This window comes from Onychomys torridus, chromosome 23 (assembly GCF_903995425.1).
Source record: "Onychomys torridus chromosome 23, mOncTor1.1, whole genome shotgun sequence".
In the NCBI taxonomy this organism is placed as follows: Eukaryota; Metazoa; Chordata; class Mammalia; order Rodentia; family Cricetidae; genus Onychomys; species Onychomys torridus.
The window spans coordinates 20,834,465-20,858,515 of NC_050465.1; the positions used below are offsets into that span (position 1 = coordinate 20,834,465).

The 24,051-nt window shown below is 44.3% G+C and overlaps 1 protein-coding gene across 1 annotated transcript in view; it reads right to left on the reverse strand.

Moving 5' to 3' along the window:
• Positions 1 to 5,682: 5,682 nt before the first annotated feature.
• The window catches only part of Twsg1 (twisted gastrulation BMP signaling modulator 1), a 43,697-nt gene continuing 25,328 nt past the window's right edge, over positions 5,683 to 24,051 (reverse strand). The window contains exons 3-5 of the mRNA XM_036173548.1: positions 18,299 to 18,398; positions 9,962 to 10,228; positions 5,683 to 8,871 (exon numbers count right to left, since the gene is read on the reverse strand). Coding sequence (XP_036029441.1) covers positions 8,690 to 8,871; positions 9,962 to 10,228; positions 18,299 to 18,398 — 549 coding nt within the window. The 3' untranslated portion in view covers positions 5,683 to 8,689. The remainder of the gene's footprint in view (positions 8,872 to 9,961; positions 10,229 to 18,298; positions 18,399 to 24,051) is intronic.

Consider the following 24,051-nt stretch of genomic DNA (forward strand, 5'->3'; position numbering starts at 1 on the left):
AAGTTATTATTAATGTGTGTGTGCACATGTGTATGAGTGCCTGCAGAGGCCAGAAGAACGTGTCAGAGTTCCTGGAGCTGGAGTAACGAGCAGTTGTGAGCTGCCTTGATATATGGGTACTGGGAACAAAACTCAGGTCCCCCGCAAAAACAGCAAGTTCTCTTAACCACTGAGTTCTCTACAGCCCATAAGATCAATCTCATGGAGTTGTGAAATGATGGTTTGGGATTTCTCCTTTATGGTTTTTATTTTATTTTATTAGTGTTTTGCCTGTATAGTATGTCTGTGTGAGGGTGTTAGATCCTGGAGTTACAGACATTTGTAAGCTGCCACGTGGATGCTGGGAGTTGAATCCAGATCCTCTGGAAGAGCAGTTAGTGCTCTTAATCGCTAAGCCATCTCTCCAGCCCCTCCTTTATGTTTTTTATTGGTTGGGAAAAGCTTTAAGGATGTTTGGACATAGTTTAAAGGAATATTATGAATTGTATTTACACTCTTGAACTCACCCATGAGGAGAAAGAAGGAAAAATCCATGGTAGGAAAAGTTACAAACTGAAGAATTGTCTGTTCTAAAGCCATTGTTCAGATGGAAGATCCTTTTGGAAATTATTTTTGTTGTTGTTGTTTTGTGAGTCAGGGTTTCTCTATGTAGCCCTGGCTGTCCTGGAACTCACTCTGTAGACCAGGCTAGCTTCAAACTTGCAGATATCTGATTGTCTCTGCCTCCTGAGAGCTGGGATTAAAGGTGTGCACCACCACCTGTCTTGGAAACTATTTTTGAGAAATGAATCTAAGTTATCTATCTAAACTATGTGTTCAGGCCGAGGAGGTTGTTATGATATTGCACATAGGGGACCCCCCAGCTGGCCAGACCAGGGAGTCCCATGTGTGATGGAAAACACACTGGGCAGATGTATCTTTTGGGTGGTGGGCATGGGTGGCGGCATGTCATTCACAACCCAGGCGCTGCATCTGAAAGGAAATGAATTTATTATAATAGAGGTGTGAAGAGAAAGATAAGGAAAGAGGGAAAGACAGAAAGAAGAGAGAGGAAGAGAGGGAAGGGGGTTGAGGGTGCACTCCTCGTGGGAATGGAGTGGAAGAGAGTGGAAGAGAGAGAGGCAGGGGAAGGGGTTTTTCATCAGGATGAAGGGCGACAAGGGGCGGGATTCCAAGGGGCAGGTCAGAATGTTAACAGAACTGACTGAAAGGCAGAGTGCTTACCCAGCACCGAGGTCAGGCCCCAGCATAGCAAACACAAGACAACAACCCAAGCACATTGTTGTGGAATATTAGTTTAAGATATGTTACATTCATTTATGCTGTGGAACATTTGTTTAATGATGCGAAGATGTGTTGCATTCTTTTATGTTGCGTTTGTTTAACTCTGTGAAGCTGTGTTACTTTGCTTGTCTAAAACACCTGATGGGCTAATAAGGAGCTGAACAGCCAATAGCTAGGCAGGAGAGAGGATAGGTGGGACTGACAGGTAGGGAGAATAAAGAGGAGGAGAAATCTGGGAAGAAAAGATTGAGGAGCAAGAAAAGGAGAAGGAGAGAAGGACTCGAGGGTCCAGCCATCCAGCTACACAGCCAGCCATGGAGTAAAGAAAGGTGTATAAAATAGAGAAAGATAAAAGCCCAGTGGCAAAAAAATAGACAGGATAATTTAAGAAAAGCTGGCAAGAAACAAGCCAAGCTAAGGCTGGGCATTCATAAGTAATAATAAGACTCCAAATATTTATTTGGGAGCTGGATAGTGGGCCCCCCAAAGAGTAAAAAGTAAATTTAAAAAATTAAACAAAACAAAAAAAACGAACTACAGTGCCTGGTTGTGAAGGCAGCATTGTTTGTTTTGTTACAGTGGAGGCTGAGGGAACCCAGGTCCTTGCCCTTGGCAAATGAGGCAAGCACCGAGTCATTGAAATACACCACCAGTCTGAAGGAAGTAGTATTTTATTAGACTTTGGCTGTCTCATCACGTGTGTGTGTGTGTGTGTGTGTGTGTGTGTGTGTGTGTGTGTGTGTGTGTGCATGTGCATGCTTTCCAGTTCCAGGAGACCCAAGGCCCTCTTCTGGCCTTCCCAGGCTCCTGAATGCATGTAGTGAGCATAAACTCATGCAGGCACATAAATAACAAATAAACTTTGCAAGAGTTAGTTTCCATTGGGCAAGATAATGCACCATCACAGCTCAAAACCCGAAGGAGCAAAGGCCTGAGATGAGGTCAAAGAGGACCTCTCTAACAGATAGCATTTGAGACCTCAGACCAAGGAACCACAGTCTCTATGAAAACCTGACCCAGTAGAAGACATAAGGTCTGCAGGACCTGGGGGACATCAGAGCAGGACTCAAAGTAGAAGGGTGTGAGCCAGGGAGCCGGGGACATGTGTCACAGCTAGGGCTGCAACACATCCTATCTCATTCTTTTCTGCCCCATTTCTGCCAGTCCGGCTAGGAGCCTCCGTGGCCCATCTTGGGATCCTCTAGGCTGGGCTGCTATTTCCAGGCGGGACTTCCCTGAGAAAGGGCTACGCTGCTCCGGGAAACGCCTCCCTCCAAGCCCCAGGTCAGTGTCATGGACAGAATATGTGGGCACGTTGAGATGGGGCCATGGAGGTGAGGTCTTTTCCAGCACCTCACTCTCTCTTCCTTCCAGCAGACTACAGGGAACAAGAAAAGCATCTAAAAAACAAAGGCTCCTTGTCTACCATGGCTCTGCCTTCCCATGAGGTAAGTCCAGCCGCTCTGAGATCCAGCAGCATGAAGACTTTCCGACTTACTGGAGCAGAAGGAGCAGGTACCAACCACCTCCACAGGTGTGTCAGAGTGGAGAGGCGGGTCACACAACCATTCTGCCAGACAGATAGTTCAGGGGTCACTGGGGCTAAGGGAGTTTTTGTTTCCCTGGCCGGCAAATAGGGGCTTCCGCTTCCCTGGGATCTAGTCTGAGAACTCTCCCAGTCCCCAGCCGGGCACAGGAGGAGGTTCTTCTGTGTGCTTCTACATTGACGTGTCTCCTTTTCAAAGCAGAAGCTCGGGGCTGTGCAGGATCTACATACACTTCACTGCTGGTTAAAAGGTGTGGGGTGGTACATACCTGGGGGCTGAGTGACTCAGGCAAGCTGAGGCCAGAGCGTCACTTGAGCTCAAGAGTTAAGACCAGCCTAGACAATAAAGTCCGACTTCCTCAAAAGATGATACCATAAAAGCCTGCGTCACAGATCTAATTGGCTTTCATTTGACATCTATCAATGTCCTCTACCAAACAGAAAGAGAGCTCCCATCAGAACAAGGGATTTTGTAAATTAAAAATAAGGAAATGGCATTAAAAACAAAAACAAAAACTTCACCGATTACAATCCAGTTGTGCCTAGTTATTGTTTTGGTAAGCATTAAAACAGATGGGCTTTCTTATGCTCAGGTAGACTGGAGCCTGCTTTTTCAAGAAAAACTGGTTTGTTGGGGACCTGCCAGTTTCCTTCAAGTTTGATTCTGGGGCTTGGGGTACGAGACTCTTTTGCTCTGCTTGCTGGTGCAGAGGCTTAGGTCAAAAACGGCCTCCTGTAATTTTTCACTAACATGGGGTAAAATGAATTTACTTTTTTTATTTTTTGAAGCAGGGTTTGTCTGTGTAACAGTCCTGGCACTAGCTCTGTAGACCAGGCTGGCCTTGAACTCACAGAGACCCACCTGCCTCTGCCTCTTGAGTGCTGGGATTACAGGTGAGTGCTGCTCCCCCTTCCCCCCTGGTTTTTTTTTTTTAAGTTCCCAACACAAAGAAACAATGTCTGGGATGACAGATGAGAATGTGTGTGTGTGAGATCATTACACATTGTATACAAGTCTTGGAAGGTCACATTGTGTCCCACAAATATGTATAATCACTGTTTTTTTTTGAGCTGAGGACCGAACCCAGGGCCTTGCGCTTGCTAGGCAAGCGCTCTACCACTGAGCTAAATCCCCAAGCCATATAATCACTATGTATCAATGTAAAAATACACATAATTTTTGAAATAGGATCTCTCCACATTGTCCCGTCTATTGTGGAGCTTGCTATGTGGACCATGCTGGCTTCGAACTCACAGAGAGCAGAGGTCCTCCTGCCTCAACAGTGCTGGATTGAAGGTGTGCACCACTATGCCTGGCTTAAAAAGATACTTTCTAAAGGCTGCTGGATGGGGCAGGTGGGTCTGGCACTGCCCTGCCACCCAGATGCCTGAGCTCCGGGTGTGGCCTCCAGCTCTATCTCAGCTCTAACATCTGCACCACATCGGCCACTGGAGTGGCCTTCCTAACAAATCTGTCTTTCCTTGAACCTCTACCCGAAAGGACCTCAGCCCGTCATCTCTATCCGTACGACATCTCACACCAGTTCACAATGTCACTTGGCATGGATTTTACTGTGTGTGGTAGTTTGAATGAGAGTGGCCTCCATAGGCTCACGTTTTTGAATACTTGGTTCCCAGTTAGTGGACTGTTTAGGAAGGATTAGGAGGTGTGGTCTTGTTGGAGGAGGTGTGTCACTTGGGGGTGGGCTTTAAGGTTTTGAAAGGCCATTCCAGGCCAAGTCTCCATCACTCTGCCTATTGCTGTTGCGAGGTAAATCCAGCAGAGGCCGCCACTTGGACACTCCTAAAGCCAAACACAAAGTATTGTCCGCCTGCAGCTGCACAGGAAATTTGCCCCAAATTTGTAGCCCTGAGTCTTACAGTTCTTAGTCCTTTATGCACAAAACCCATATTCTGGCTGGCACATTTCAGTTAGTAAGAAGAGGAACTATAGAAGCAAAAATGCAAGGTTCGTAGAGGTAGGGACTTTTCACTTGGGGATTTTCAAGCCACATCCTGACTTAACTTTGTTCCTGTTTCAGCAGGCAATGCTGGCTATGAGCTGGACTTCACGGCCTGAATGGTGTTTCTATCATAGTGTCAGTTGTGCCGAGGTCAGGGGGCCTGTTACACTTGCCTGCGGATCCACTCTCAGCTACTGCTCCAGCACATCTGCCCACTACAGCCGCATCCCCATCATGACCCTGGACTAACCTCTGAACTGTGAGCCATCAGCACCTACTACTGCATTCATGGCTGCACTGGGGCACCTTGGGCACATGGCCTGAGGTCAGATCTGTGCTAAGATTACTCTGGGAAAGCAGCTGGTGCCATGACCCCACAGGCAGAGTGCAGAAGCATTTGCTACAGTTATGTGAGCTGGCCCAGCAACTCTGTGGAGACATCCAGCAAAAAGGAATGCTAACATTACTAGACAGAATGCCATATTTAGCATTCTCTGCTGAAATTAATTTAAAAAAAAACATGACTCATGTTCATTTCTATTTTTTATTAAAATACTTTTTTGATTACAGAGACAACCAACAAGAATATATACAATATGGTAGGCCATGTCAATGCAATAAACATAGACTCTTGGGAATGAACAAAAGAATTTAAAGTCTGGAAAGACGATTTCTAAGTACAAACCCTCCAACTGTGCCCAATTCTAAGCTTTATTTTCCAGAGAAGTTTTAGGTTTTTTTTTTTTTCTCTCTGTTTTGATGCTTTTTTGATTTACAAATACTTGCTCAAATATGCTAATGACAATCTTATTTTCTGAAACTTTAGAAGTTATACTTTGGCTAGGTGGTGATGGCACACACCTTTAATCCCAGCACTTTGGAGGCAGAGGCAGGTGGATGTCTGAGTTTGAGGCCAGCCTGGTCTACAGAGGGAGTTCTAAGACACCCAAGGCTACCAAAGATAACCTGTCTTGAAAAACAAACAAATAAACAACCAGTCACACTTTAGTGTAAAGCCCCCTTTCATAGCATCCTGTGTAAACAAACACTACATTTTACATGAATTGCTGTTTGCTTTTGTACCATAGTAGGAATATAGTTACAGTCATAATTACACGTTATGGGGGAATCACAAGAGAAAAACCTGCCTGTGAGCCCATGTCTTGCTACAGAAAAGTGTATATATGTATGGATTTAATGATACCCTCTGACTCACAATCTAGTGTCTTGTTTCTTGTTTTACTCAGATGAAACCCAGGGCTGCACACATGGTTAAGTAAGGGCTCCACCACTGGGCTTCAACCTCAGCCCTTAAAAATCTCGTGTTTTCTGATTTGGCTATAACAAAGACAACATCATTTTTTATTGAAAAAGGAACTACTACAAAATCTCCACTATGGAGGTGAATATGCTAGGATGGTGCAGAAGATACACAGTTAGTGAGGCTACGCTTCTTAAATGTTCAATTGCAATTTAGAAAAAAAACATTACTCAGAACGTTGAGTACAGAACTAGAAAGGAGTTCTTTGCTTTTTGGAGACAGTGTCTTGCTATGTATCCCAGGCTGGCCTTGACCTTCTGATCTCCTTGGTTAGCTCTCAAGTGGTGGGACCACAGGTGTGCACACAAACCATAGCTCTAAAAAGGAAACATGTCAGCTAAATGCTGCTTTTCCTCACGGTCTTGGAAAACCAGGAGGAATATACAAAATATGAACATAACCTTTACCTCTGGGGATCATTTCCTGTGGGGAAAACAGGGCAATAAAAGTTAAAGCAATTGGTTTAAGAAATTGCCCACATAGAAATGTATGGGGTAAAAAGACATACACTATTTTAAAATCTGATCATGAAAAGCTGAAGAAAGGTCATGACATATTTTAACAATGTTTGTGGCCATCATAAGACAACATGAAGGTGGCCAGCCCAGTTTACAGAGCCAGTTCCAGGCCAGCCAGGGCTGCATAGAGACCCTGCCTTAAAACAAAACACCAGCAAAAACAAACCAACGAAAAAGAAAACTTGAGGCACACAGCCTGAAACTGTCAAAGCGGTCCTCTAGTCACAGGCACGAAATTTCTCAACAATTACAAGCTGAAATGGAGCGGCCAGCTGCAGTCCTCAGAGCTCCCTCCTGCTTGCAAGCAGACCCAAGACCATGTGGAGCTAAGAAAGGAGCTGAAATGTTTCCAAGACACTTTTAAACAGAGGCCCTGTGTGTACAAGTAAGAGAGGGCACCTTGATGTCTAACAATCAAATCTACCCACGTTCTAAGTCAGCTTCTTAGAACACCTGGAGTGTTCTTCAGTTATTGGATTTTACAGTGGACAGCCATAAAGTCACAAATGACCTTGTGACTAACTACTATTCAAACAAGAATGCAAAATGTGTTTAAGAGCATTTTCTAATTTATGTACTAAAATAGGTAGACATATAAAGAGTATTCCTAAAAAGTTACATTTAATTCAAATAGGCACTAGAGAAAATAGCAATTTTATTAAACTGAGTCTGTGTATTATAAATATTAGTTTTAGATTCATGATTGAAGGTGAGGATTTTATTTCTATGAAGGGCATGTAGTATTTCAGCTTGTCTCTATGGCAACACTATATAAGAAGCTAACTAGATAATTCTGTAGTATGCTAGGAGTGAACATATTAAACAGATTTCTCCTTCCACTTTCAGAAATACAGCTTCCCAAAATATGATGCTTACTTAATAAGAATATTAGACTCAGATATCCAGAAACAAATGTGATATTACAAAGTAACAAAACTAGTGACTACAAAAGGTTTTAAAGCGGATCCTACTAAGAGTTCCCGACATCCCCGCCCTTCTCTGTGAACTCCTCTTCGCCCTCTGCAGGCTCACGTGCTGCAGAGGCTGGCTGTTCTGCTGGTGTGGGGCCTGACCCTTCTCCTGCTGCACCCCACTTTCACCTCGCTGTGCACCTGGAAAAGGACAGCTGCTTCCTGGTGCCTGAGCTGGCATCACGAGATCTTCAGTACCACTCTTAACTCGGCTACTCCTGCACCCAGATCCTCACAGTGCTTCTAGTGGAGTTTCAACACTGTGCTGCAGGTCTTGGTAGACACTCGCCTGCCTATATCAACACATCAGCACTGTGGATGGCAGTGGAAGGTGAGGTCTAAATCGCTGTCAGCATGAGTGCTACAGGACAGATGTCACCATGTGAGAGGTTTCAAATTCCTTCCAATATTTACTTAGTGTGTGTGCGCACATATGCCTATGTGCATACCTGCATGCATGTCACTGTGTGTGTGGAGGTCAGAGGGTAACCTGCAGGAGTTGGTTCTCTTCTCCCACTGTACAGGCTCTGAGGACTGGGGAACAAGCTCAGGTACAGGTGTGGCAGCAAGCATCTTTACCCACTGAGTCAGCTCACCTGCCCTAGGTAAAAGTTTTCTGTTGTAAAATACAGTAAATATTTACTTTCTAAAACCAGTAAAATGGTTTGAAATTAAGCTTTTACAGCGGTTTGAATGTCAGTTAGAATTCTGTACTGCACTACTGACTCTCTTTATATAAAACAGATAAGCAATCCAAGGCACGGTTAGGAAAGGTGTGAGCATAGAGACCGGGTGTCCTGGGACTTCCTGTTAACAGTCTTCTCTATCACTTTCCAAACACAAAGCACCAGTCTTTCTTCAGATCTTCACATCTCCCAGGACTCCTCTGTACCCTGATTCTCATATGAATGAAGTTCTGCGGTATCCGACGGAAGAGACATACACAAATAGGCAGCGAACATGCAAAGTACAGTTCTAATACTCTAATTTAACGGGGTCCTAGCACGCTTGACTCGTGACTTCTGCAGAGTAATTGCCATGCCCTCCTGTGGACTAGACTGCTTTGGTCTGCATCGTTCCCTTCTTTAGAACATGCAGTTCATACACTTGACGGTTTTACTGCCGTAGTCCACACACTCGGGACCGATGCACTCACAGCAGGCGTTATGAAACCAGCGGTATTTGGATGCTCCCATGGACTCACAGGATATTTTACACTGGTGTATGGACATGCAGTCATCAAAATAAACCACCGTGCACATGTGCTCTGAAAAACAGAAGAAATGCAGATTTCAGCACGAACAAGGAGAGTTCTGACTCTCAGTTAAGTAACGCGAGCAGTTATTTTCTTAGTTCTCTTATTGCTGATCAGCAGAAGACAAAAATGAGAAAGAAAAGACCTTCATGCCGGCGGTGGTGGCGCACGCCTTTAACCCCAGCACTCGGGAGGCAGGGCCTGGCAGATCTCTGTGAGTTGGAGGCTAGCCTGGGCTACAGAGCGAGATCCAGGACAGGCTCCAAAACATCACAGAGAGACCCTGTCTCGAAACACACACACACAAACAAAGGAGTTCAAATGACAGTGTCTGCACATACTTCATCTAATGCTTTAAGACACAGCTGCAAGCCATGTGGTGCATACAGCTGTAGTCCCAGAGGGAGGACTGCCACAAGTTCAAGACCAGCCTGGTCTACTTCTCAAACCTTGTCTCAAAAAACTAAAACAAAAGCCACAGCAATTGTGTTTTCACAAATGCCCTATTCTTCTGCTATAAACTGTATTGAAAACATTAAAGACTTTATCATAGTTACAAGCTCTTTATACTCCACAATTACAACACGATCTATTCTCACTAGCAAATGTTCTTTGCTATGATTCTCAGACGGTAATCAACCTGGAATCGAGATGTCCGTAATACCAATTTGTCCGTAACAGATGGCAGAAGTAAAACCTGTCCTGTAGAAGCCCAACCTGGTCTACCCAGAATCCATAGCAGGGGACAAAACATTGTCCTATGACCTCCACAAGTGCCACGGTGTGTGTGCCAACACTCAGAAGCACACACAGACACAATGACAAATAAAAATTAATTAGCTGGTGATGCTGGCACCATTTGCAAACACCTAACTTACGAGGACCTTTGACGGTCACATGACAGCCATGTAATAAGAATAGCTCAAGTCTGATTCAAATAAATAGCAGAACTAGGAAGTCGGTCACCCTCCAACAGTCTCCATGCTGATGTGTCTCCTCATTCACTATCTATTTCAGACTACACAAATCCAAACTTCAAAGCTGCTCCAGAAGATAACCTATGTAGTCTGTCACAGGGAAGGCCACAGAGTGGAACAGGTACCTTTGTCACTGGGATAAGGGGCGTGAACATTGTTGCTGGGAACAGACACATTTTGGTGGTGTGGCTGGTTCACAGTTTCTAAAAAGGAAACTAGATTTTCATGGTGTGAAAGCTCTTCTGCCACAGGGAAGGAGACGATGTTCCAGTTCAGCTGGGTGTCTCCCTCTGTGAGCGCTCTGAACAGGGAAGGGATGGGCTCATGCAGCTCCTCCACTGTGCTCTTTGAAGTGGGAGGTGTGTCACTGTAATTCCGAGGGTTACACATGCCTGGGGAAGACAGGAAGAATCAAAGTTTACTTTTCTCACCGATTATAACATTTCGGGGGTTCGCTAACTCCATGGAATGAAGGCTCTGTATGTTAACACTGTGATTTCTAGCATTATGAATGCATGTTTTCCAGCCTTTTGTCCCCTGAAAGAACAAAAAGTATGAGAACCACCCACTGAGCAAACCAAGGTTCCAAACTACCTCCACTCACAGGACTCCGGGAGTGTGATTCCAAGGCTTTGGATGCAGAAACACACAGCGAGCCAGGAATGTACACACACACATGCTTGTGTGTGTGTGTGTGTAAGACATGGAAGGCAATGTGAAGACATGGAGTGTCAACTTTCACTGACTCAATCGACAGTGTGAGTATGAAAGCGGGATGCCAAGGCTTGGGATACAGCTCAGTTGGCAGAACACTATGCAGCCCTCACTTCAATCCTCCACACTGTAGAACAGGTGTGGGTGGCACACCTGCAATCCCAGGCTGGTGTCACATCCACAGCCAGGAAGCAGAGTGAACAGGAAGTGGGACTGGGCTATCACACCGCAGGCTCACCCCAGTGTCCCACTTCTTCAGCAGTGCCACCTCCTAAGGTCCCCAAGGCACCATATGCTGGCACCAAGTATTCCGACACATGGGCAGTGGGGACATTTCACATTCAACCCACAATACCAAGGGTGACTTGAGCTACCAATGCTCCACCGCTGTCCCTTGTGTGCTGAGATTATAGGTGTGTGTGACAACAGCTGGTCTGTGAGGTGCTGGGGATCAAGCCTAGGGCACTCCCTGTACATCATACTTTAAAAGCAAAATTATGTTTCTTTTTTTTTGTTGTTTAATATCTATTAGGTCTAATATGGAGTTTCATGCTTCCCTGGAGTAAAAGCTTGAAAAGTTAAGCCAAAATTTATAAATTCTCAAATTTTATAAGTTCAGAGAGGAGAAAAGTATCTCTTCTGTTTTTTTATATTTTCTTAAAGAAGTTGGCAAGAGCTGAGTAGAATAATGTATATTTCTCTCATAAAATTTAAGAAACCTAACTTAACAATTAGACTGTACAGCAGAGTCAGAGGTTAAAAGATCAAGTGTGAACACTTTAATCTAAGTGAGGAAACAGACCCAGATAAAGTCAATGTCTTGTCTAGTGTTACATAACCCAGGACCAGAGCCACGGTCACGGCTCACTCTGCCTTCCTGCTCACTGTTCTGACAACCACATGCTAAGGCAGCCCAGTGCACCCAGCAGCAAGCACCGCTGTGGACTGTGGGCAGCATCCAAGCCTCTGCCAGAGTCTGAGTGGAGCTAGCAACCAGAAACGAAAAGGCAATGCCTGACTTCAAAAGTCAGCCTTCACACTCTAGTACTCACTGTCAGAAAGCTCATCACAAAAAATACAGTTTTGTGTAGTTAACCAACTCTGGACAAAAAAGGCCAGTCATTTAAATAATAATGCACGGAGAGGACCGCTTAGGTAAGACAGAGTTCAGGAACTGCCTCTTGGACACACTACAAAGGAACAGAGCTGGGGGATAAAGAACCACCAGTGCCCATGAAGGTGACAGGACAAGGAGAAGGCACAGACAGAACGGAGAGGGACAGTAAGCGACAGCCAGCAACTGCATCTCTGAGCCTGGGGTGGGAAGGAGTGGGGCTGAGGGCCTGTCACAAGCTCTTAGGGCGGCTCCCTTCCTCGATCTGTGCAGGGCTGCAGTTGGAGACCTCGGGAGTGGAGGCCTCCTAAGTTAGAAGCTTCCCAAGGAAGGATGCAGAGATGGGGGTCGAGGCACATGAGGCAGCATGCTTCTGCCGAAGAGACTGAAGACAGGGATGACAAAGAATCTAAAAGTCTACTTCTAAAACCCACCAGTGATCCCGGGGAGGAGTCTGAACAAGCGGATGAGTGAAGTGAGGAAGCACAGGCAGGACTTTGAAAAGCAGCATGCATGAGAGTGGCAGGGAGTTGAATGGAGAATTCAGCGTGAGAATGGAGGTATTCAAAAAGCTAAAACAAACCCAGCAAATATTGGTAACAAAATCTCAATAATTCAACTAAGAATATCATGGAAAGCATTATCAACAGACTACTAAATCAAACAGAAGAATGAATAAGTATTAAGGATGGTGGGCAAGGATGACAAAATACTGTGTCAGGCAGCAGAGCATCCACAAAGAAAAAGAGCATATTGTTTACTGCTCCTCCTTCTCCTCTCGTGTGTGAGTGTGGACGTGCGTGTGTGCATGTGCGTGAGTGTTCTAAGACAGTACTCTATACAGTACAGGCTTGCCTAGAATTTACCATGTAGCCCAAGTTGGCCTCACATTTTTGGCCATCCTACTGTCTCAGTCTCCCAAGTGCTGGGATTACAGCATATGCCATCATGGTCAGTTGAAATGATAGATTTCAAATCCTGAGAGTGAAGTCTGTTTAGTTCAGCAAATTCATCTTTGAAAGTGAAGAAATGAATGAAACCATCTAGGATAAGGACAAACTAAGCACTTCATGACCACTAAGCTGGAGTTATTTAAAGGAACTCCACAGCCACTGTATCCAGGTTCCATAACTCCTTATCCTCTGATCTGCTGACAGACATCAGGCCGTCCCCACATCTTCAACAGCCTGAGACACAGGCACTTCTGTGGTACTAGCCTAGGATTGCTGGACACAGAACAAAGCTTCAGCATTTCTTGAGAAAATATTATGCCTCTCAAACACATGTTTGGATGTCAGACGGCCCAGTGTCTCCTCCTCAGAGGAGAGCTTCCCAGAGAGCCTTTTCTCCTGGCCTCAGCCAGGACTGGCTGTCTCCCAGGTCACCGCCATGGCTGTTTGCCAAGGATACTTCACTGAACTCCGGTAAGAGCTCCCACTGATCTTTCACCCACGTTCTTCTCTTTGTTTGTCTGCCCTGTTTTGATTCACGGTCTCTACTACACCTTTTAAAGAAACTTGTGCCATGTCTTTCTCTCTCTCTTGAATGAAAAATGTAAATTCTTTTTTAAAAGACATAAAAGCCGGGAGTGGTGGTGTACACCTTTGATCTCAGCATTCAGAAGGTAGAGGCAGGTGGATCTCTGAATTCCAAGCCAGCCTGGTCTACATAACAAGTTAGTTCTAGGTCATTCTGGTCTACACAGTAAGACCCTGTCTAAAAAAGGACAAAGGTACAAAAAGGACTATGTCAGGAGAGACCAGTAGGAGCGTGAAGGGCAAGAGAAGATGTCAGAGGAGGTAAATATGATAAAAGTTATTACATACATGCGTGAAAATCTCACAATGAAACTCTGTGTTAGAAAAAATGGTGAGTATGACATTCTGTCTTACGTGTCTACAAAAACAGAGCCACAGATTCAGCAAAACCGAATTGTCTGAGGGCAGCGTGGACTTATTACATAATTATAATCATATATATTTCTTGGACATGTACTCTCCTGCCCTCCTCCACCCTTCCCTCCCTTCTTTCCCCCTCCTTCTACGTCCTCTCCTCCCTCTCCCACACTGATTTCAGACTTGTGAAGCCACAGGTTCCAGCCTCAGTCTCCCAAGCTGTAGGCTGTAGGCATCACCACATCCATGCATTATTTACCCTAAAATCTTTTAGGATATTCTTTAACTTGAAAGCTATAAATTTTTACAAAGGCTTATCTAGATGTAAGCCTTTCTTTAAAAATTGTTCAGCATTCTGGGGGGGGACTTTCAACCTAAAGACCCCCCAGCACTGGGAGATTCTCTCTTTCCTTTTCTCCTTTTTCTTTCTCCTCCTCTTCCTCTTCCTCCCCTTCTTGGTATTTAGAGACAGGGTTTCTCTGTGTAGCCCTGGCTGTCCTGGATCTCGCTCTGTAGCCCAGGCTGGCCTCGAACTCACAGAGATCCGGCTGACTCCGCCTCCCGAGTGCTGGGATTAAAGGCGTGCACTATCATGCCTGGCTGATTTTTTTCTCCTCCATTTTAAATATTTCTTTTTCTGAGTATCCTGTTACGTTTCCTATTTGTTTGTTCGACAGTCCATGACATTCTAATATTTATATTTATTTTATGATCTTATGTGTACAGATGTTTTGGCCTGCAACTGTGAGATCTGTGCACCACATGCATGCAGTGCCAATTGGGGCCAGAAGAGGGCACTGGACCCCCTTGAACTGGAGTTATGGATGGTTGTGAGGCACCATGTGGGTGCTGGGAACTAAACCCAGGTCTGAGCCATCTCTCCATCCCCCAAATCCTGATATCATTTTCAATCCTTTTTAACTAATATTTTTGAGTCATATTGAAACAAATGCTTTTTGCAATTGTTTTTTATAATACAGATATATTTTCTTAAAAAGATAATCAGTTAAAGATAGGCTTCCTGACGGATAATGATGGCCCACACTTTTTTTGTTTGTTTGTTTGTTTTTGTTTTTTTGAGACAGGGTTTCTCTGTAGCTTTGGAGGCTGTCCTGGAACTTGCTTTGTAGACCAGGCTGGCTAATCCCGAGTGCTGGGATTACAGGCGTGTGCCACCACCGCCCAGCGATGGCCCACACTTTTAATCTCAGTACTCAGGAGGCAGAGGCAGATGGATTTTGTGGCCAGCCTGGTCTACACAGTGAGTTCTAGGACAGGACAGCCAGAGATGTTACACAGAGAAACCTTGTCTTGAAAAACCAAAAAACAAACAAACAAACAAAACCCAAACCCCCCAAACAAAAAAGAGTACAATGTGGGTAGAGTGGTAAAGAAAGCAGGGACAAAAGGCTAACTGGGGTGTCTATTAACACATCAGAGCAGATGCTGGCCAGCTCTCCCAGGACCACTCGGTGCCTGTGGCTCCTTCAAGGGGCTGGGCTTCCACTCCCCTCCCCGAGCCTGATCCCTGCAAAACTCAACCATCTGGTCTCTTGGCCCCCGGGCTGCCTCTCTCTTCCTCTCTCTTATGGTACCGTTTAGTCTGCTGGTCTTGTTCACCTGGACTCGTCCCTCTGCCTGCTTTCTCTCTTCATCTACAATGAAAAGCTTCTCCACACTTAGGAGAAGTCAAGGCGGCCTCCTTTTATTTTATCCTTTCATTCAAGTAAGATGTGAGCTCTCAGCTATCACTCCAGCGCCATGTATGCCTGCCTGCTGCCATGGAACGCTCACCACGATGCTCACGGCCTCTAACCCTCGGGAACTGGGAGCCTCCAAATTAAATGCTTTCTTTCCTAAGTCGAACTGGTCATGGTGTTTTGTCACAGTAATAGAAAAGTAAGACTGTGTGTGTGAGTGTGTGTGTGTGTGTGTGTGTGTGTGTGTGTGTGTGTGTGTGTGTGTGTGTGTGTGAGTGTGTGTGAGAGTGTGTGTGTGTGTGTGTGTGTGTGTGTGAGAGAGAGAGAGAGAGAGAGAGGGAGAGAGAGAGAGAGAGATTGTCCTCTGTTCTCATTCATTCCTCTTCCCAAACGCCTACCCCAGAACCTCCTGGCTGCTCCAGCACGTTCTCTTTGTGCCCTCTCTTTTGCTTTACTATTACATGTACTCCATTACGCTCTCCATTTCTCACTTCCCGTAGGTATCTTCTTTTCTCTCCCAATTTTGTTTCTAGTTTCATCATTCACACACACACACACACACACACACACACACACACACACACACACAAGACCATGCCTAGTTTAGTGCTCATTTTTAAAAGTCTAACTCAATATTTCTTTTAATGGTTCATTTACTTGATTTCAAAGACAGTGCAGCAGACCACAGGAATATGAAATAGAAGTCCAGCTATACCTAGAAGGATCAAGGAATTCTTCTGAAGGAAGCCATATATCAAGGAATATTAGAAGTTATTTGGTTTTTCGAGACAGGGTTTCTCTGTGTAGCTTTGCACCTTTCCTGGAACTCACTTGGAAGCTCAGGCTGGCCTCGAACTCACAGAGATCTGCCTGCCTCTGCCTCCCAAGTGCTGGGATTAAAGGCATGTGCCACCACCACCCGGCATAACATCAGCTGTTTCTTCTTATGATTTCTTGTGTTCATAATTTCCCCAAGAACTTATAACAGTGTGAGTGGACTATTCCTTGGGCATATACACTTAAAGTACTTGGATAAGGTCACGTAGACAAGGCTTCCTGCTCCCTTTTTAGCATTTGAATTGGATATTTGCCTTCTGCAAATATCCTCTTTAGCTAACATCCAAAGATAGGGCCAGCTCCCAAGGAAGCATCCAAGGACAAGCAACCTGGCCAGACCACCCACTAGGTACCTGAGGCCCTGAATTAAGGTAAAAGATTCTTTAGGAGACACAGCCTGGCTCCTACGCCAAGCACCTGGCTCCTAGGTACATAGCTTTGCTTCTTGTACAAATCAAGCTCAGACCCGCCTTCCTCTGACAGGCCAAATGGCACTCCAGAGCAATTGACTCAGAACAAAAGGGTTTTTTGCATACCAGGTAAGGAGGATTGAGGCAGAATGCCTAGTGCTGAGCAGAGTCCAGTGGCTGGAGAAGAAAGAACAAGGCAGAGTTTTTGGAGATGGCAGGTGGATTGGGTCAGGTCAGGAGAGTAGGAAAGGAAGGAACGAGCATGGATGGAGGAACTGAGGAGGAAGATGAGATCAATAGCAGAAGAGCTTAGTCAGGGCTGTGAGAGGGCAGGAGGAGAAGGGACAGAGAGGAGGAGTGTGAGAACAGAACTGAAGCCATGGAGAGAAAGAACTCAGGAGGAGAAGGGACAGAGAGGAGCTAAATATAAGAATAGAAATAAAGTCAGGCGGTGGTGGCGCATGCCTTTAATCCCAGCACTCAGGAGGCAGAGGCAGGCGGATCTCTGTGAGTTCGAGGCCAGCCTGGGCTACAGAGCGAGATCCAGAACAGGCACCAAAACTACATAAAGAAAGCCTGTCTTGAAAAACCAAAAAAGAAAAAAAGAAAAAAGAAAGAAAGAAAGAAAGAAAGCTGTGTAGACAGACTTTTGATTACAGAAAGAGCACAGTGTACATAGATTCTTTTCCCTCAGATTACCCCATCTCGGCAGTAGTGTCCCAGAACTCTGGGAGAAATCTTCTCAGGGCAGGCTCCTGGGAAAATTTCGACAAGACAGGGTCTTACTACAGCTCAGGCAGGCCTTGAACCCATGCTTCCCCTGCTCAGCCCCTCGAGGTGATTACAGGTATGCGGTATCATGCTCAGCTTCAGACCCAAGGATTTCTGCCACCTCTTAGCTTAAAGGACCAGCACAGGGGCTAGTGAGATGGCTCAATGGCCCGACACACTCGAGCACAGCACCCACTCAGCGCTGTCTGACTCAGCGGCAAGTGTGTAGGGCTCACAAGATGACCCAGCAGATAAATGCTCTTGTGCAAAGGTCTGAGCATCCCCCAGGGTGGCAGAAGAGAACCAACTTCTGAGGTTTTCCTCTGACCGCCACACTCCCACACACCTGCACACAATAAACAAACAAACAAATTGCAATCCAAATGTATTTCCATCACACAAAAACTTCACTGTCAATGGTTTTGTTTCTGACTCGGGGACAGAAGTTTTCATCAAAAGAAGCCTTGTGAACTACATAGTGTCCTTCGTACTTGTACATTGGTAACTTTGTGGATAATCAGATTTCAAAAGGTGGGTATGGTTGGCAATCTTCAGGGGAAGGATGTGTTGGACTGTAAGGATGAGAATGAGCAATGTGGTTACTGTGCCTTTATGTGAAAATCAGAGGGAAAAAAAATGAGTAGAGAGACAGCTCAGCCGTTCAGAGCACTGGCTGCTTGTCTAAAGAATCTGGATTCCCTTCCCAGCGCCATGCAGTAGCTCACAACTGACTCCAATTCCAGATCCAGGGGATCCAACAGCCTCTTCTGGGCTCCTTGGGCACTGTACCCAATGTGGTGCAGACATACATGCCAGCAGCCTCTGCATCAGCTCCCGCCTCTGGGATCCTGTCCTGACTCCCTTCAGTGATAAACTCTTGCTGTGGAAGTGTAAGCTGAATAAACCCTCTCCTCCCCCAGTGCTTTGGTCATGGTGTCACATCACGTCAACAACAATCTATCGTTTGGAGTCAAGGCTCCTGGGTTAAGACAGTCTGGAGAGCGTACTGCACACCACTTACCCACACAGTCACAGCACTCATCCCACAGGGCCCCCAGGCACAGCATGCACTCCTTACAGCAGGGGCAGCTTCCTTCTCCAGGCCGGCACTGACAGAGCTCCTGAAAATAGACAGAGTGTAAAGATCAAATGACTAGAATATCTGAAACTCTCAGAGCAAAACCGTACCCACAGTATTTTCATTATAAAAATTTATTCCTGAAGTACTTTTTATTCAACAGCATCATTTACAGTAGCATAACTACTTACAATGTCAAAGAGGTTTTTATTTCCTTTGGATGTATACAATGAACAAAGATGTTTTTCACTTTACTTTGAAACAAACCATTTTCCTTCACAGCCCACAACTTTATACCACCTCAATACGTAGTGCAGCAGAAGAATGACACCTTTTACTGTATTCACTGTCTAAGTTACCTAAAGGAAAAGCCAACTTCTAATGGGAGCTGTGGTTCATCAACACAGGAAGTGTGACTAAAACCATCCTCTAGGGCCTGGGACATAGTACATATACACTGTGGCAGTCTGTCTTAGTTAAGGTTTCTATTGCTGTGAAAAGACACCATGACCACCACATTTATTTATTTATTTATTTGTTTGTTTGTTTTTCAAGACAGAGCTTCTCTGTATAACCCTGGCTGTCCTGGAACTAGCTGTGTGGACCAGGCTGGTCTTGAACTGACAGAGATCCGCCTGCCTCTGACTCCCCCGAGTGCTGTAGACATGTGCCACCACTACCTGGTGCACAGCAACTCTTACATTTTATTGGGGTGGCTCGATTACAGTTTCAGAGGTTCAGTCCATTATCATCATGATGGGAAGTGGCAGTGTGCAGGCAGACAAGGTGCTGGAGCTGAGACTGCTACATCTTGAGCAGAAGGCATCAGGAAGCCATGACTCACACAATCTTGAGAAAGAGACCTCCAAGCCTGTGACGTATTTCCTCCAATAAGACCACACCTCCTAATAGTGTCACTGCCTTTGGGGGTCATTTTTTTTCAAACCACCACACAGTTGAATGTAATTGGTCCCCATAAGCTATAGGGAGTGGCACTATTAGGAGGTGTGGCCTTATTAGAGGAAGTGTGTTGCTGTAGGGCGGGCTTTGAGGTCTCATATATGCTCAAACCAGGCCCAGTGCCTCAGTTTCTTCTTATTGCCTGAGCAAGACGTACAACTCCCAGCACCTCTCCAGCACGCTGTCTGCCTGCACACCGCCATGTTCCACCACGATGAGAACTGACTGGACCGCTCAACTGTGAGCCACCCATCTTTTCCTTCTGCTGTGGGATAATGCTTTTGCACACTGGTTTAATAAAATGCTGACTGGCCAGTAGCCAGGCAGGAAGTGTAGGCGAGATAAGCAGACAAGGAGAATTCTGGGAAGAAGGCTGAATGAGGAGACACCATCCCACCATCCAGGGAGCAGCATGTAATGGCACACAGGTAAAGCCTCATGACATATAGATTAACAGAAATGGGCTGAGTATGAGAGCTAGTCAGTAGTTAGCCTGAGCTAATGGCCGAGCAGTTATAAATAATATTAAGCCTGTGTGTGATTATTTTATAAGCAGGCCACAGGACTGCAGGGCCCAGGCAGGGCCAGAGAAACTTCTAGCTACATCCTTCATAAATGTCTTCCTTCATGAGTTGCCTTGGTTAGCTGGGCATGGTGGTGCATGCCTCTAATCCCAGCACTTGGGAGGCAGTGGCAGGTGGATCTCTGAGAATTCAAGGCCTGCCATTGTTACACAGAGAAGCTCTATCTTGAAAAAACCAAAAAAACCAACAATGGGCTGATATTCTGTTTGTGTTCTGACAAATAAAGCTTGCCTGGAGATCAGAGTGCAGAGCTAGCCACTAGTTAACCACAGAGGCCAGGTGGTGGTGGCACACACCTTTAATCCCAGCACTTGGGATCTCATGCCTTTAATCCCAGTACTTGGGAGGCACACGCCTTTGATGTCAGCGCTAAGGAGGAGGAAACAGGCTTCATGGAGAGAGGAAGTGATAAAGCAGGATGGACCAGTTTGAGGATTCCTAGTCTTTCTAGTGGCTGCTGCTCTACTTCTCTGATCGCTCATCATTTCACCCGATATCTGACTCCAAGTTTTTTTTATTAAGACCAGTTAGAATTTGCACTATACAACAACAATAAAGAGAGTTGTCGTGGTTCACAGTGTCTTTTCATAGCAATAGAAATCCTAAGAAATACATAAACATAGGTAGAACACCCATATACATACAATTCTTTTTCAAAAAAACACTAATACCATTTTAAAATTGTTACTTTGGAATCTGGCCACCACAGGTACCAGACACACACACACACACACACACACACACACACACACACACACACACACTCACCCACATGCATGCATCGTGTACAGACATACATATAAAACACCTTCACACATACATTAAAAAAAATAACAACAATAGCCTCTTAGAATTGTTAGGGTATCATCAGTGCGAGTGTACAAGCCTATATAGTTCCAACCCTCCAGAGGCTGAGCTAGGTGGATTGCAATTTCAAGGCCAGCCTGGGTTACATAGCAAGACTTGGTCTTAAACAAGTAACAACACATACATCAAATAGCAAGGGCCAGTGATGTTGCTTGGTAATAAAAGCACTTGCCTAGCATGAGCAAGGTCCTGGGTTCAGTCTCCAGCACTGCAAACCAAAAATACTGTGTGAGGGCTAAAGGTACAGCCCAGCAGTGGAGTGCCTAGCCAATGGATGGTGTGGCGTTACATCTCCCGTCCACATACAAGGTTTTGTTTTTATTGATACATTCAAATAGTGTGCTCGTTGTGGAAGATTATTTGTAAGATAGTAGCAAATATTTTCCCTCTTTGGACTGTAACTTCATGATCACTCCAATTATGGGGCAGAGGCTTTAAACTGAACAGATCTTCTGGGCTAGGATGGTAGACTCAGGCAGCCTGCATGTGATGCAGTGAATGAGAAAAGCCAGGATGACAGAGAATTGACTCCTTCAAACAAACAGACTGAAAGAGCATCAGAAATAAAGGGGATGAGAGGACAGCTGAAGCAGATGAGAAGCAGAAGAGAACTTAGAGGAAAGGAAGCACAGCTCCAGCCATGGCCTCCTAATGAGGGGACACAGTGTAGTGGATAGCTGTTCTAGCTATGACCTTGAAGCACTGCCCCTAGTGAGACAGCAGGTAACTGCTACACCTGCCTATGACCTTGAAGTCCAAGAGAGTTATCAGCTGAAGCTAAGAAGGAATTGGCTCTAGTAGAAAAGACAATTCAAGAAGCACACGTGGATCCAGAACTTAACTGCGTTCTGGTCATACTCCCCTCTAGACAATCCCCCACAGGGATTTTGATGAAGAGGGAAGTTATTATATTGGAATGGATATTTCTACCATGTAAACAGAGTAAGAAGTTAAAGACTTACGTAGAAAAGATCTCTGATTTGATTCTAAAAGGAAAATTAAGACTTTGTCAGTTGACAGGAATGAACCCAGCAGAAATTGTAGTATCTTTAATTAATGAGGAAATGTCTTCTTTATAGAAAGATAATGAATACTGGCAAAGAGCCTGCAGTAATTTTTTGGGAGAAATTACCAATTGTTATCCCAAAAGCAAGAGAATAGAATTCATAAAAAGAATTGAATGGGTCCTTCCTTACATTGTATAGCAAAAACCAATCTCTGGAGTCCCCATATTATATACCAATGCAAATAAGTCCGGAAAGGCAGGCTATAAATCAGAAGACTTAAGTAAAGTGGTTCAAAGTTCCTACAATTCTTCACAAAAGGCAAAATTGTATGCCATTCTTATGGTACTAATGGACTTCACAGAACTCCTCAATATAGTCACTGACTCTCAATATGCAGAGTTGTTCTATATATTGAAACTGCTGAATTTATTCCTGATAATATAGAATTAACTTCATTATTTATACAATTACAGGGATTCATCAGAAATAGGGAACATTATATATATATATATATCTCACATCAGATCCCATGTTGGTCTGCTAGGTCCTCTAGCACAAGGCAATGATGAGATTGATCAGTTATTAATAGGTAATGTGCTAGAAGCCTCAGAGTTTTATAAGAAACACCATGCAAATAGCAAGGGCTTGAAGAAGGATTTTTCTATCCCTTGGCAATAAGCCAAGGAAATCGTATTTAAAAAAAAAAAAAAAAAAAGCCTTATTTGTTCCTTCTATAACCAAACTCTATTACCTGCAGGAAGCAATCCAAAAAGTATATAAAGAAATGAAATTTGGCAGATGGATGTGTTGTATTTTGCAGAATTTGGAAGATTAAAATGTGTATATCATACCATTGACAAGTATTCAGGATTTCAATGGGCAACTCCTATGAGTTCCAAAATGTCTGATTCTGTGGTTACACACCTATTAGAAGTTGTGGCCACCATGGGAGTACCTGTACAAATTAAGACAGACAAGCCCTAGCATATGTCTCAAATAAAATGAGACAGTTTTTTTGCATATTACAATATAAAGCATATTACAGGTACCACACAATCCTACAGGCCAAGCAGTCATGGAAAGATCTAATCAAACTTTAAAGGATGTGCTACATAAACAGAAAGAGGTAACAATGACCCCTAGAAACAGATTACATAATGCTTTATTAACCTTGAATTTTCGCAATGCTGATAAGAAAAGGACAAAGCTGTGGAGAGACACCGGACAGCAGAAGAAACTCTTGAGCTAAACCAATCGGTTTACTTCAAAGATGTGAGACAGAAGAAAACCAATAATCTAGCAACCATTGTTGTCAAGATTCTATTTCGTTCCATGTTTGTCCTTGCCTTCTGAAAATCCTTTCTCTCTCCTGAATAAATCCAAACTTTCCATTTTGATATTAATAACGTTCAAGTTTTCCACAGTGAAAGGTAAGTCTTTTCAATAGCAATCTCTGAAGTCTCCAGAAGAGAGATGGGGCCCCACAACAACTCTACCCAGTCCAGAATAATGCTATGGTACCCAGGAACATTACTCTATGATTAACTTTGGACTGAAAACTCTACAGGACAGTTCCAAGATGAAATGGTCCATCATACTACACTTCTATCCCGACTCTCAGACAACCTTACCCATTACTCTGAGACTGGCTGCAGGATATATAGCTAGTCCTTGAAAAGACCTAACTATCTGTTTCTTACAGAACCCCACAGAGATACCCATTGCCCCCTAAACAGCAGGAAGCAACTCTAAAAGAACATGCCCCCTCTCCCAAAGGCTTCATTTTTCTCTGGGTTATGGGTTATGGCTATAAGGCTGGGGGTAGAGCAGTAAAAATTAGACTCAGTATTCTCCTTAAGAAAGAAAGGAGGGGGCTAGCTCAGCGGTAGAGCGCTTGTCTAGCAAGCACAAAGCCTGGGGTCGGTCCTTGGCTCTGGGAAAAACAAACAAACAAACAAACAAATAAATAAGAAAAGAGGGGAATGGATAGGTATAGGATATTAGGGTAGATTACTGTATTTACTAAAATATTTAGGTAAAATATCAGCCCTAGATAATTTTCACTGTTATGGATTCTTGTATATTGATACAAATATAAACTATTTAAGATACAAATACAAAACTGTATTTGTTGTATTGTACATATATTTTTACTACTGTTTGAAATATTTTATATATTGATACAAATGTAAAATTACATTTGTCAAATGGTATGCATGTTCTACTTCTGTTGAGGTATTTTGTATATTGATACATATTAAGGATATTGTGATCATAT